The sequence below is a fragment of the Oryza sativa genome, chromosome 2 (assembly GCF_034140825.1).
Source record: "Oryza sativa Japonica Group chromosome 2, ASM3414082v1".
Lineage (NCBI taxonomy): Eukaryota > Viridiplantae > Streptophyta > Magnoliopsida > Poales > Poaceae > Oryza > Oryza sativa.
Window position 1 is genome coordinate 5,335,071 of NC_089036.1, and position 13,080 is coordinate 5,348,150.

Sequence of the window (13,080 nt, forward strand, 5' to 3'; positions counted from 1 at the left end):
CAGAATAGAGACTAGAGAGTTTAGGTATGCCGCACTGTCATCTTCTTCCTTTCTTGTCTCAACTGCAAATTACTTCAGTTGCAAGGTTAGTAGTAGGTGAAATTTGGGACAGATTAACAATGGGGGGCTTAGTTAACAGGTAACGAATGTCAATGTTACACTCATGCATCTTCCCAATCTTTGGGAAAACACATATATTGAGTTACAGACAGAATGTGGTATTTCTAGGCTCCCCCACTCATAAAAATGTGATCTTGTCATGTGGCATGCCTATGAGTTTCACAACAAGCACACCAAGAAATGCCATCACAAAGATGAGTTTCCTCTGCTGTTATAGTCTATCAAGAGCATCAACAATGGCCTTGCGAAACGCGTCGTTGTGGAGGAAAAACGACGATACGTGCCCTCCGGTTACCCACCGGACCTCTGAACCTGGCCATGCCTTTTGGAGCTCCATTATCGAATGTTTGGGGATGTAGCCGTCATCCTGAAAATAAAGAGAACATTTGCTTCAGACCAAGCTCCATTAAATATTATATGATAACGAAAAAAGCATATTGATATCTGAAAGTACAGAATTAAGCAGATGACAACAGTACTACAGAGAGGCGTGGGTAATTATTGGAAAGGAGCAACTAAGATGATGTGTTGCTGCAAATGACGCAGGCAATAAATCTATTTTGAATGAATGCAAAAATAAGATATGAGTAATAGTAGGAAACCAGAATGCACTAGTACTGGAAGGTGATAATGAGTTACTCTTATCAAGAAATTTACGTGCTAGGCTGAAATATATAAGACACAGGAAGGGTAAATCATGTTTGAGAAATGATGATAGAACATTGACACTAACCGTTGCACCAACAAAAATGACAGCCTGTGGGTTCTTTGGCACTGGAAATCGAGTGACGTCAGTCAAAGACAGCACTGATCGCAACCTCTCTCTTACTTGCTCAATAGTGATTCCTGATTTCTGGGCCATGTCTTCTGTCAAAGAAGTTACGTCTTGGGCCAATGTTGCTGCATCTTTCCTCAATGCATCCCAAGCTGTGGCATGCCTGTAGAGCCCGTCACAGAAAGGCACCACAGCAGAATGCGGAGCAAGAAATGGCAGCGTAGCAATTGGTGTTGGGTGCAAGGATCCAACCATTGCAGCATGTACACCACCTATGTAATTAGCATGAGACGCTTGTAAGAAATAACAGCAATTTTCATATGTAGATGGTACTTAACTACTGTCAAGATAAAGTTTTTTCCCAAAAAAAGCCATGCCAGAGTTAACCTCATTATCTATCATATAGCATTTTTTTCCGTGTCAATAAGCAATCCAAATAAATAGAAAAAGGAGCGCTTCCGCAAGAGAGAAATTAATAGAAGGGGCCAAAGTACTTGAGGTGAAATAAAAGATATTTCCTTGAGAAAAATCATCTCAGTTACCAGTCTTAGGGAAAAATGTATCACATCAATACTTGTAAAGGAATCTTGAAACGAAGTTGCCACGAAAATGGGGGTGAGTTTGATAAATGGGATGCTGCAGGTTGCTTAAGACTTAAAGCATTCACATTATTCAATTATAGATGAAAACTTTAGAATTACATACCCATGCTGAGCCCGCATATGCCCATCTTGCCATAACCAGCCTCATTCTGCAACCAGTACAGAAGGCTGCGAGCTTCATCAATAGTAGCTTTTCCTAATAGTAGCAAGTCACTCACACACTGAAGCTTTGACCCATGCTGCATGCTTGGTCGCCGTTGTCCATAATAAGGGCTGGAATTCATTTGAGAAATCAGATCTTGCGGGTTAGGAAAAAAGCTTTGGTATCAAAGGTGGCGTAAGACAACCATTCTGGCATTCTATACAAGCCTCACCTCTCAAGAACCATAGTTGCAATGTTGTCCTTCAAAAGAGGTCCACCAAGTCGAAGTCTTCTCTCAAACGAGTGATCACCAGTGCCTGTAATATTAGATAAAAGTTTAACTTGACCCATTGTATTAGAAGCCCAGATCAAATTTCAACAGCTGGACAAAGAACATTTTTGCAACTCATCAGTTAATAACATGGCATGATATGAAATATAATATTTAGAACCAGAAAGCAGATCACTCAATATGGAAAGTTGAAACATCAAATCTAGTCAACTTTTATTTCTGTCCGATGGGATGAAATAAACAACATTCAGCTAGTGTACAAACATCAATATCTAAAGGCTTGAAAATAGTCTCTTATATAGAAAAAAACATGTAGATGCATGGTACATCAAAGTATAGAACAAATAAATAGGATTAAACTGTTGTACCTGCCAGATGAATCACACAGGCCATCTTCTCAGGTGAAACTGACTTAGGTGTAAGAAAAGCAACTCTTGCATTGTGACTCTCAGGAGGCAATGCTTCAATTAGCCGTGGATCGCATGTAGTCCTGAAAACACCCTCTCGCAGACAAGAACTCTTTGTCTCCCAAACCGTTTTCCACATGGGTTGCACGGCAGTTGGTGGCCAGTTCTGGCAACGTGCTTCAGGGAATAACTGTTTCACCATCTTCTCTAACAAATCAAGTTTGGTGCCTCCCCATCCTTTCGAGAAAAATGGCGTTCCTAATTTGGTGCGATGAAGGACGGTACCATATATGTGGTCCAGTACATAATGTACTAGCCCAAGATTCACCGATACCATATCCAATGAATGCTAGAATAATGTAAGTTTCTTAGGCTTGGTTATAAATTACAGCCGTGGACACTGAGATGCCTGCAACACAAAGTTTAGCACAGAAGCTAGTCAACAAGTTGAGGGTTGAGGTGCATTGAACTGTAAAGGAAAAATACTGATCAGCATGTGTTAAGCTAACCTAGCCAGTAAAAATGCTTCTTTGAGCATATGTTGTGCATAACATATGATGGATAACTACATTTGACAAAAGTAAAATAGGACAGTACAACTTGGAATTCCACGACGCATAACCAATGATAAGATGGCTAAATTTGAGCAAAATCATAACAGGATGGTAAACTAAGGATTTCCAGGAGACGGTAATTCTATAACTCCTTGGTGTCATTGTGTGCCCTATGAGGCAATGAGCAGAAGCAAACACTCCCCAGAACAATGCAGCTCAATTTCATCAGATAGATGCACCCGCAGAAAGTACCAACAATTCCAGGGCAGCTAAAAGCAACATCTTTCTTGTTAGCCAGGTGAAGAACCTAACCATCCAGATCTGGGGAAAAAAAAACAACCCGACCAATTGAGCTCATCAACAACGTTACATCTCAACGGCGCAATGCAGGTGCGGAGGTGCCAAGATAAGCCAAACTAGTCTAAATTTTATATTTCACCACGCAATTCGAAAACTATCTCCGCAAACAAACTCTCTGTCCTCCCCCAACCAAGCGAACAACGGATCGGTTCAGAAATCAACCACTGTATATAGAACAATAAAAACAAAAAGAATTAACATCTGGGACACACGGGGCGCCGGTTCCAGCACCGCACCTGGTCGAATCCGCGGCCCGCGGCGAGACGCCGTTCCTTTTGCCGGGAGCCAGACAAGAATCCACCACGGGGGGGCAGACAGACGCGCGAGACCAAGAATCGGGGGAGGGGAGGGGAGGAGAGATCCCAGGTGGCAAGAATCCCCTCGATCGATCCGCGGCGGTCGCGGGGCGGCGGGGAGGCGGGAGGTGGGGTCAGAGGGTGGGGGAGTCGCCTGCGGTGGGGACGCGGCGGGAGGAGGAGGAGGAGTGGGCTGTGATTGGGGGTTCCGCCATTGGAGAGGAGGGGAGAGAAGCGAAGCGGTGGGCACCGCGGCGGTAGTGGCGGGCGGGCGTACGGGCGCCGGATTTGGGAAGCGGGTTTCCAGATCCGGATCCGGATGCTGCTCTGAGGCGGGGCAGGTGGGGCCCGCTCTTCAGTGAGTAGAGCGGAGCGGGGCACGAGGCACGAGGCGCGAGGGGATAAGGTGGGGCCCACCTGCGGCCCACGGAAAGGAGGAAGGTCTGGTTTGGTTTTGCTTTGGGCCGGGCTGCAAACCAACTTGGGCTGAGTTCTTTTTTTTTTCATTTTCCCAAGGAATAAGTTCACTTTGGCTTCCTTAACTGGAGGCTGAATCTAATTCGTATCCCCAAACCATAATACCGGATATCTCGACCCTCAACTGTTGAAACTAGTGCAATTTGACTTCTTCGGTGGTTTTGGAAGACAGTTCCGCTGACGTGGCGCCTACATGGCTATATTGACCCGGTCTTTGTTCCACGTGGCTGTGATGTGGCGCTTATGTGGCATTAGAATTAAAATAAATATGTGTAGGGCCATTTGTCATTCCACTATATATATATATATATATATATATATATATATATATATATATAATGGAGAATTTAGATAATATACCATCCAATACGCATGCCTTATATGTTTTACCACCTAATCCGCACGCCTTCTACAATATACCATCGTGACTGCGAATTCTTCTATTTCGTAGCACTTTCTTCACTTTTTCCTATATTTCTCCTCGGCGACAACGGTGACCTCGACCTCATGGACAACAATGGCAACCTCCCCTCCCCTCCCCTCGGCGACCTTGACGGCGACGGGAGTACGGATTAGGCCGCACAGAACACGCCCGCAGCACCGAGGGGAAGAAGGGCGACGCGAGGTTGCTGGTGTCGAAGTGGAAAACCCCGCGGCCAGCACGAAGGCGATGATGGCGATGCCAACCACCGATGCCAGCGAGTTGAGCGTGGACGTGAGGCGCGCCTCGGACATGGCCACCGCGGAGGTGCTGATGAGTGCCACGACGGCGATGTGGTCGAGCAGATTGCCACCGCCGCTAGATCTGCCGTGGGAGGGAGGCGAGAGGGGGCGGAGGGAGCCACCGACGCCGCCACCGCTGGATCTGGCGCGAGAGGGAGGCGAGAAGGGGCGGAGGGCCGCTGGCTCCACGCCAGTAGGGAGAGCGCCGCCAGTGGAGCAGGTGGAGGAAGGGGGGAGGGAGTGGCCGAGGCGGTGGTTCCCCTCCCCGTCGCTGATCCCCGTCGTCGTGGAGGAAGGGAGAGGGGGTGACCGAGAGGAACCGATAGGAGCGGTGGATCCCCTTCCCATCGCCGTGGAGGAAGGGGGAGAGAGTGACCGAGGGGAACCGGCAGGAGCGGTGGATCCTCTCCCCGTCGTTGTGGAGGAAGGGGGATGGAGTGGCCGAGGGGAACCGGCAGGGTGCCTTCCCTGTCGCCGCGCCGGCGAGACAGGAGGAAGAGGGGGAGATGGAGCGGCGCCACCGGTGAGGGGGAGAGGGAGCGGCGGCGCTGGTGGGGGACGGGAGGGGAGGGGAGTAGCGGCTGAGAGAGAGGGGGAGAATGGAAATGATTTTAGGATTAGGGTTTAGACTTATGAGTTTTTATATAGATTGGGATCAATCAGGACCGTCCATCAGATCGGACGGCTACTGCTTCTCCCACGTCGGGTCGGGTGCCACTCCCAGGCCGCCCACACTATTGGGCCGCATGTACGCTCCGCGTGAAAAAATTTCACTTTAGATCCCTCAAGTTGTCCCCAAATTGTTCCCAGGCCGACCACACTATTGGGCCACCACATAGGCCGCGTGTACGCTCCACACGGAATAAGTTCGCTTTAGCTCCCTTTATTTGTCCCCTCAAACTCCTAAAACCAATGCAAATCTTTAAATTTTAGTTAACCCGTTGCAACGCATGGGTATATTTGCTAATCTACTTCTACTTATACTACTTAAAAAATCTAAAATGTTTCCATCGTCCGTAATTTATAAAGAGCGAAAAAAACCAGGCAGAAAAAAAAAAAGAAAACGCACCGTAAAAAGAAGAGAACGGCGGAAAAAAAAACAGGCTCAAAAAGTCCGATTCGTACGACACAAAAAAAAATCTGGAAAAAAACAAAAAAAAACACCGGCTGTAATCTTATCTTAACTAATTAAAATATTCATAATTTTCCTTTCATCACAATCTGTTTCATCCATCCGGTGATTTTTTGTCTGTAGGAAAAAGGGGGTCTTGGATCCCTGAAGAAAAGCTCCAAAAATTAAAAAATGACGAACGGAAAACCTCAACGCCAGCCGTCGCCGACGCCACGCGGGAAGTCCTTCGCCACCGCCGGTCGTCACCCACGTGCGCGGGTAGCCCACCCGCCGCCGGTCGTTGCCGACGCGCAAGGGAAGTCCACCGCCTCCGGCCGTCGATGACGCCGCGCGGAAGATGAGAGAGAGACGACGGGGACGGCGCCGGGGCAGGGCTGCTCAAAGGTGGCGCCCTCACCCTTGGGCGAGTGTGCGCACCGGCGAGGAGGCATGCACCGGCGCCGCTGCTTTTCGCCGTCCGCTCCAGTTCTGGCGAGAGGCTTGGGTTTTCGCCGACGGCTGGGAGGGATGGGCTTTTGTCCCTCCGACGTCGGCGGCCGGCTATTCGATAGAAACCCTAAGATCGAACGGCCGGCACTGGCTGGATCGAAACCGGCCCAAGTAGAGGCGCGTGCTGGGCAGCTTCCCCAGCCCAGGTCCAGGTTGCGGCTTGGGGAGGAGGGAGTGCCCGCACGTGCGCATAATATGCCGTGGGCTGACCGGCAGGCCGGGAAAAAGTCTATTCTAGGTCCCTCGGCCGAAGAAAAGTACCAGCTAGGCTGGGAAAAAGTCTGTTCTAGGTCCCTCAGCCGAAGAAAAGAAGTTTAATTTTGTGAAGTAGAAATTTGACGAAGGCTAGAATTAAAAATAAGAAATATTGAAATAATAATAGCGTAGAGTCACGGTCATTGTTGTCGCGGAAGGGAAGCGGACGGCCAGATGCGGCTGCTACCTACCGTGCTACGGTCATCGATCGGCCGTCGATTGGTCTGAGTTTGCTCGCTTATTCGCTGGTCGACCGTGCTGCTGAGCCACCCCGTAGATCTACCCATATCTTCAGAGTCCATGTTGACTCGCACCGTATAAAGGTGGAAATCAAACCGGCTTTGTTTTTTTATCTCCCTTTCCTCGGAACTATATTTCTTTCTATCATTTGAGACTTTTTCTAGCGAGCAAAAGTACCAAAGCAGTGTGAAAATAACTTCGGTTAAAATCAAATATTTTTAGTTTTAATACACCGTAGCGAAGCACGGGTATTTTGCTAGTACAATATAAAATAGAGAAAGTAAGCGATCATCAGATTGATCGGTGTAGATAGATAGTCACATGTTACAGTACAACATGTAGATATATAGATAGTCAGATGTTACAGTTAACATGGAGATTGTTGGACATCACGCTCATGGTTGACTGATGGCTAGACGATCCAGCGAGTGGTTCAAATGTTTCTTCAGAGGATTTAAGTTATTTTTTTTGGTTAGTTTTTCTGTTACGTGCCGACTCCGATCACAATACATGGAATGGACCTTCGGTTTTTATGGTTTCGGCGCAAATCCTTGGCTAGTGAAAGTGAAACAGCTAGCTCCACTGTAAGGCTAAGTTTATTTCAATTGGATCATATGCGTCAGAAAATCCCAAGGAAGGATACAACTTGAGGAAAATTTGATGGTGCTTAAAACAACACTTGTATACGATGCTCATCTCGATCGATCGGCTTGACTGCCTACAATCAATACCTGTTGTTAAGCTTATCAGCGTTCCTAAAACAAACAAACAAACATACAAACACCAACTCCACAGGCAGTAAACTTTCTATCCAAAGTTGAACTGAAAGCCTCCAGGAAAGCCGCCCCCGGGGAATCCTCCTCCTCCATGGAATCCACCATCGTAATGGAATGTGTATTGCTGGCCACCTCCCCCAAAAGGATTGAAACCACCACCTCCTCCTCCTCCCATATTCATCTCATCAAGATCCTCTCCTCGGTCGTATCTTACACGTTTATCTTCGTCCCCAAGAACCTGCAAATTGCCGATTGCGCATTGTTAAAAGACACGCGTGGCATCTGCAGCATGTCGATCTGATTCGAAACAAGCATGCCTATAGCTAAATATGGGTGACCAGAATTTATGTTATTGGGACACTTTTTGTCTCGGACACATGCAGTGTCTAGCATGATATATTTTGTGGATGAAATGCACTTCAGCTAGTTCTTATTCATAGTACAACACCAGGGCTAGAAACTTGGAATGCATGAGAGTATTTTAAATTAACCATATTAATAGAAAATGTCATCTCATAGAACATTAAATACTTAGTACAGTTCAATTTTGTTTATTTATACCTCATAAGCTGCAGCAATTTCTCGAAACATGTTTTCTGCTTCTTCTCGCTTATCTACATTTTTATCTGGATGCCACTGCAGTGCCAACTTCTTGTAGGCACGCTTAATCTCTGCAGCTGATGCCGTCTTTGAAATGCCAAGGATCTTATACCAATCTTTTCTTTTGCTTAACTTAAGCTGCTTTTCAGCTCTCATTAGTGCTTCTCGGATTCCCATGTCCTGAGCATGAACAGTGCAAACCACTGTTACATTTGTACCAAAAAAATACAGAAAAAGGGCAGAGACCAAGTCTGTTTGATAGATAAATCTAATAAAGCATTCCATTAAAAGCACATGACCTTTGGATTCAATTCCTGAGGTTAAAGAAACAGGGAAGCAACAAGTTAACTTCCTATTTGTAATATAGCTGAGAAGCAATTTATGTAACTATCAATATTATTTGAGAACTGTGCTGTAAGGGGCAGCCGTCAAGCGGGGCTCACCCATGTTCGAAATTCTGACCGCCCTCACCTTTTCCACTAGTTTAAAATCCTGAGATCCTGTTGCTTATTCATAAATACATTGGCATAAAGTTCCTCTTCGGTGGCCCACTTTATTATTAGTAGTACTAACAATAGTAATGTGCAAATCTAGTTTTATCAACTCATCCACTGCATGCATAGGTGCTAGAGAAACATATGCAACCTACGAACCCACGCTGCAAAAAGCGGATAACAAAGATTGCTGGCAGAAGGGCACCAAATAGAAATACATCATGGGGAAGTAAAAGTATCATCAGATGACTACCGTAAAAAACAAATAATTGTTTCTGCATATTGTCTATCCAATTGACTAAAACTAGATGTTTCATCCATTTGGAACTATGTTTCACGATAATTTGATTGCAGCACAATTACACTAAAAATATTGTGTTCCCAAATCTAAAAGGAAATGAGATCAGCACACTGCGTAGCCACATAAGCAGATTATTTGATGGGAACTCAAATAGCAATATGTGTGTTTTCAAAGGACAAAAAAAGAAGATATGCTGATATATGAGCACACTTATCCCTAACATTTGCCTAGGAGGGTAGGGGAAAAAGGAGATAGGTCCACATAAAACTTGCCTGGGGAGATTTCTGGGCAGCCTCTTTTAGATCCTGAACCGCTCCTTCCCAGTCTTCTGTAAGAAGCTTAGCTTCACCTCTCTGCAACCAGTAGAAGGTAACATACAACAAGCAGATGAAGTAAGAGACTAGCGAGATCTGGCTATAACAACTAATTCAATTGCATTGTCTGGTGCATAACTTAGTTTACCAAACAAATATACATTACTATTTTTTTTTGCATCACTTATTCACTCATAAAGTCAAAACACATTATTTGTGCATACTGAATTACATTTTTTGTGGTTTCTGAATAGCAGTTGCAGATTTCCCAAGTCTTGTGGTTTAAAATACAGAATTAGAAGGACAGGCTAATGCGACTGCATGTCTGCATGCTCGCAGCTTGCTCAATAATGTGGCATCAGAGTGCGGAAGGAGTCCAAGATTCAACATTAATTGCAGGGCAATCAGACTGAAATTCCCTTCTTTTTTTCACGGAAGTTTCAACATTGAATAATAAGAACTTTGGTTTCCACTCTAAATTAGAAAAATGTGTATTTCTGTGCATGCCAAGCAAGTAATGTCACCTGTGTTAATGCATCAACAAGTTCTCCATCTATGTTGAGTGCTTCTGTACAGCTACTTATAGCCTCCTTGCCTCTTCCGAGTTTAACCAGAACCTTACATAGCCCAAGATAAAGATGTACATTGTAAGAAGTATGATCTGGATCCATTGCTAGGGATGCCTTGTAGTCCTCAGCAGACACACGTAGCTTACCCTTGGCAGCATTATCTTCAGCCTGCATGCACACCATTTGATCCTATTACTATGATGCAGTAAGCCCCTAATTTGTTGATACAAAGAAATCATACTCACACTCTTAGTCTTCTTCACAAGATTTTTCAACCCAAAATATGCTTTCTTCAGTTCTGAATGTTCAGGGTCTAGACGAAGGCCTTTCTGGTAGTGCCTAAACAATTAATATTGTCATCACTGTACAAATATTTAAAGCTAGCACATTTATCTAGTACTGCATTTGTGTGTGCAGGCACAAACAAGCATGCACTTGTCCAAACCTAAAATACCAGACACGCTTTACCTGGATGCAACATCATGATCAGCAAGGTAGTAATATGCTCGGCCACGAAGCAACAAGGCATCCAGGTTATCTTCATCTTCCTTCAGAATAAATCCTGTTTCTGAGATAACAGTTGAGTAGTCTTTAAGTGCTAGCAATGCTTTAGCCTTGAGAAGCTTCGCCTGAAAAATCCATTTTTAGTACTGCAGCTTACTGAGACAAAATTAGATGAAATATTTATCTGTCCATGGTTCCTACTATCCTCTGAAATATACCTTTAAGCAGTCTGGAGAAAAAACAAGCACAATTTTGTTGATGTAATCCAGGACTTTTGAGAAGTCATGAGACTCAAACTGGCCATAAGCAGACTCTAATGCATTTTGAGCCTGAAGCAGTTGAGATAATTCCTTTTCCACTGAAGAACTCCCAGGTTTTAGCTCCAGGTATTTGCTATAGTCACCCTCCGCTTCCTTGTACCTAGACTTCAGAAAAAACACATTGAAACGAGTAAGGGATACGGAAAGGTGACACATACGTGTAAAACTGACAATGTTATAAGTAGGCACATATGCTTAACGGTTCTTTAATGGAGTCTTTCAGATATGGATGTTTTTTTAATAATAAAGTTTAGACATTTTTAGGACAAGAGAAAATGGGAGTTTAGCTATCTGGCGGTGGCAAGTAATTATTTTTCTGGTCAGTAACTTTGAACTGAGGAACAGATGTGAATCAAACATGAATGGATTATAATCTAAAGTAACGGATACAACTTTTTTTTACCTGCACTTGTGACGAAGCACAGATGCACGCTGCCTGTAAGCTTCTGAGTGATTTGGTTCAACCTCCAGCACAGCATTTAGCAGACCAAGTGATCCATCATATTTCCTTAGGTTCATCATTTCTAAGGCTCGTTTGAACAAAGTAGAGGGATCATTATCTTGGCCTTCTGAAAAAATGAGGGGAAAAAGGATACTTAGTCTACCAGGAAGCATAAAGGAAACATCCATTTTGTGTAGACGTAGTGCTGATTGGAATGAAAAGAAACTTAGGACATTGCTGATCCATGAAATTAATATGCTGAATAGAAAATTTAGGATGGAGTGGTTCCGTTAAATTTCATGAGATGAACCCATGATGGAGCAGTTAATAGGATCCAAGGCTGGCTCTAGATCCAAATATCTTGTGTTAGAAACGATCCAATGGTATCGCAGATGGATGCAGAGCACTGAGGTGGTCGAATGAGATGACGAGTCTCGCGTTCATCTTATCTGTATGATGGATGATTCACTTCCAATATTTGCCATTTGGGGGTGGTGGGGCGAAGAGGAAGCGCCGCCCCACAAGAGAGAGAAGACGGGGGTCGCAGTACCTTGAGCGAAGACGAAGAAGACGGGGGAGGAGTGAAGGAGAAGCAGCGGCAGCAGCACCCTCCACGGCCACCGCGCCATCGCCACCATGCTCTCTTAGTTCTGCCTGCTAAATTAGACTCAAATTTTCAAGCAAATCTTGTTGAAAACTTCTTATAAGAATATACCTTGATAAAAAGATATTGTGTGTGACTACTCTTCTTAAGAAATTTTTATGTGAGTTACTGAGTTTGGATAAGTACAAATTATATGAGCTTACATTTTTCTTTCTAATGCAACTATTCTAAGGGTTTGTGGATGATATTCAGTAACCAAATTACATCCGCTAAAAACAAAAATCAAAATTAACAAGTTGAAAGTAGGTGGAACTGAGCAGAGGCAGATCTAACCCTGTTTCGGTTGAACCAGGGATAACGCTTAACGCAGAATAGCTGATGAGGTGTGGGTAGGGAAGGATGCTCACCGGCGAGCGACGATGCGGTGGAAGCAGGAGGACGCCGGGCGCCACCTCTGCTCGCGGCGGAAGCGGCGGGCGAGGAGGCGAAATCCGAGGCCGAGGCCGAGGCCGGATGGGATGGATTAGGATGCTCACCGGTGAGCGAATGCGGCGGGAGCAGGAGGACGCCGGCGCCACCTCAGCTGGCAGGATGGAGATCGGCGGCGGCCGGCGGGCGAGGAGACGGCCGGGACGGATTGGGGAGGCGGAGGTCGTCGCCTGCCTATGGGTCATATGCACAGGCCCATGAGGCTGGAATTTTTCATCTCCCAAAAAAGTTCATCTAAGGTTCCCTAACTTCTTGTTGAGTTTAAAAGGCCATGAAACCTCTAATCCTGTAAAACCGGATCGGATCACTTTTGATCCCAAGGTAGTATTGCTTTTCGGTTTTGTTGATGTGGTGGCTGAGTCCCACGTGGACCCCACAAGTTAACCGGCAATCTTCTTCCACTTCACTCCCCTCCTCCCATCTCAACCCAAACCTCCTGGGCATCCGCCAATGGGTGGGGAGAAGGGTGTCGGTCGGCGAGGAAAAGCTCGACGGCCGGGAGCGCTCACATCATGGACTTGCGCACGCAGGGGGGGTGCGGCGCGGGTCCCAACCACAACTGCAATGTCGTCTTCACCTGCACGCGTGAGTGATGAGGCTTCTACCTCATCACGCTGTCCAAGCTCCTATCCCCCAAGCTCATAGTCACCCCCTGTCGAGCTGCTCAAAAGCCGATGTGTTCAGGTGTCCCCGAGCTCCGCCTCTCGTCCGTAGAGGCGCACGTGCGGTTCCGCCGCATCGTCTTCGAGGTCAACTCCACTTGCACCACATTGTGGTCGCATCGTCCTCGACACATGCACCCT

General features: G+C 45.8%; 2 protein-coding genes across 7 annotated transcripts; both read right to left on the reverse strand.

Annotated features, from left to right (window-relative positions):
- Positions 1 to 111: 111 nt before the first annotated feature.
- On the reverse strand, positions 112 to 3,807 carry LOC4328606 (uncharacterized). 2 transcript variants are annotated; one of them, XM_015771451.3, is made up of 6 exons: positions 3,489 to 3,807; positions 2,300 to 2,747; positions 1,872 to 1,956; positions 1,601 to 1,770; positions 854 to 1,167; positions 112 to 487 (listed from the first exon to the last, which is right to left on the reverse strand). In XM_015771451.3, exons 2-6 carry the CDS (start codon positions 2,673 to 2,675, stop codon positions 332 to 334), a joined length of 1,101 nt encoding a protein of 366 aa, XP_015626937.1. In that variant the 5' UTR covers positions 2,676 to 2,747; positions 3,489 to 3,807; the 3' UTR covers positions 112 to 331. The 2 variants fall into 2 exon arrangements, with proteins under 2 accessions (XP_015626937.1, XP_066163901.1); XM_066307804.1 differs by having other exon boundaries at positions 2,300 to 3,213.
- A 3,622-nt stretch (positions 3,808 to 7,429) lies between these two features.
- On the reverse strand, positions 7,430 to 12,513 carry LOC4328607 (dnaJ protein P58IPK homolog A-like). 5 transcript variants are annotated; one of them, NR_176833.1, is made up of 10 exons: positions 12,196 to 12,512; positions 11,735 to 11,838; positions 11,146 to 11,311; positions 10,641 to 10,847; positions 10,387 to 10,547; positions 10,164 to 10,257; positions 9,874 to 10,086; positions 9,308 to 9,388; positions 8,202 to 8,420; positions 7,430 to 7,878 (listed from the first exon to the last, which is right to left on the reverse strand). NR_176833.1 is itself a non-coding variant. In NM_001409383.1 (10 exons), the coding sequence occupies exons 2-10, from the start codon at positions 11,820 to 11,822 to the stop codon at positions 7,672 to 7,674; spliced, it is 1,431 nt and encodes a 476-aa protein (NP_001396312.1). In that variant the 5' UTR covers positions 11,823 to 11,838; positions 12,196 to 12,512; the 3' UTR covers positions 7,430 to 7,671. The 5 variants fall into 5 exon arrangements, 4 of the variants coding, with proteins under 4 accessions (NP_001396312.1, NP_001396313.1, XP_066163092.1 ...); NM_001409383.1 differs by having other exon boundaries at positions 10,641 to 10,842; NM_001409384.1 differs by having other exon boundaries at positions 10,641 to 10,842; positions 11,735 to 11,841.
- Positions 12,514 to 13,080: the final 567 nt, after the last annotated feature.

Excerpts from the sequence above, each read along its gene's own strand:
- LOC4328606 (XM_015771451.3), bottom strand. The coding sequence starts at position 2,675 with ATGGTATCGGTGAATCTTGGGCTAGTACATTATGTACTGGACCACATA. Across the intron at positions 1,957-2,299 it reads CTGTGTGATTCATCTGGCAG|GCACTGGTGATCACTCGTTT; the intron begins GTACAACAGTTT and ends CTAATATTACAG. Across the intron at positions 1,168-1,600 it reads CATATGCGGGCTCAGCATGG|GTGGTGTACATGCTGCAATG; the intron begins GTATGTAATTCT and ends CTAATTACATAG.
- LOC4328607 (NM_001409383.1), bottom strand. The coding sequence starts at position 11,822 with ATGGTGGCGATGGCGCGGTGGCCGTGGAGGGTGCTGCTGCCGCTGCTT. Across the intron at positions 10,258-10,386 it reads GATCATGATGTTGCATCCAG|GCACTACCAGAAAGGCCTTC; the intron begins GTAAAGCGTGTC and ends TTAATTGTTTAG. Across the intron at positions 8,421-9,307 it reads CTGCCCAGAAATCTCCCCAG|GACATGGGAATCCGAGAAGC; the intron begins GCAAGTTTTATG and ends GTTCATGCTCAG.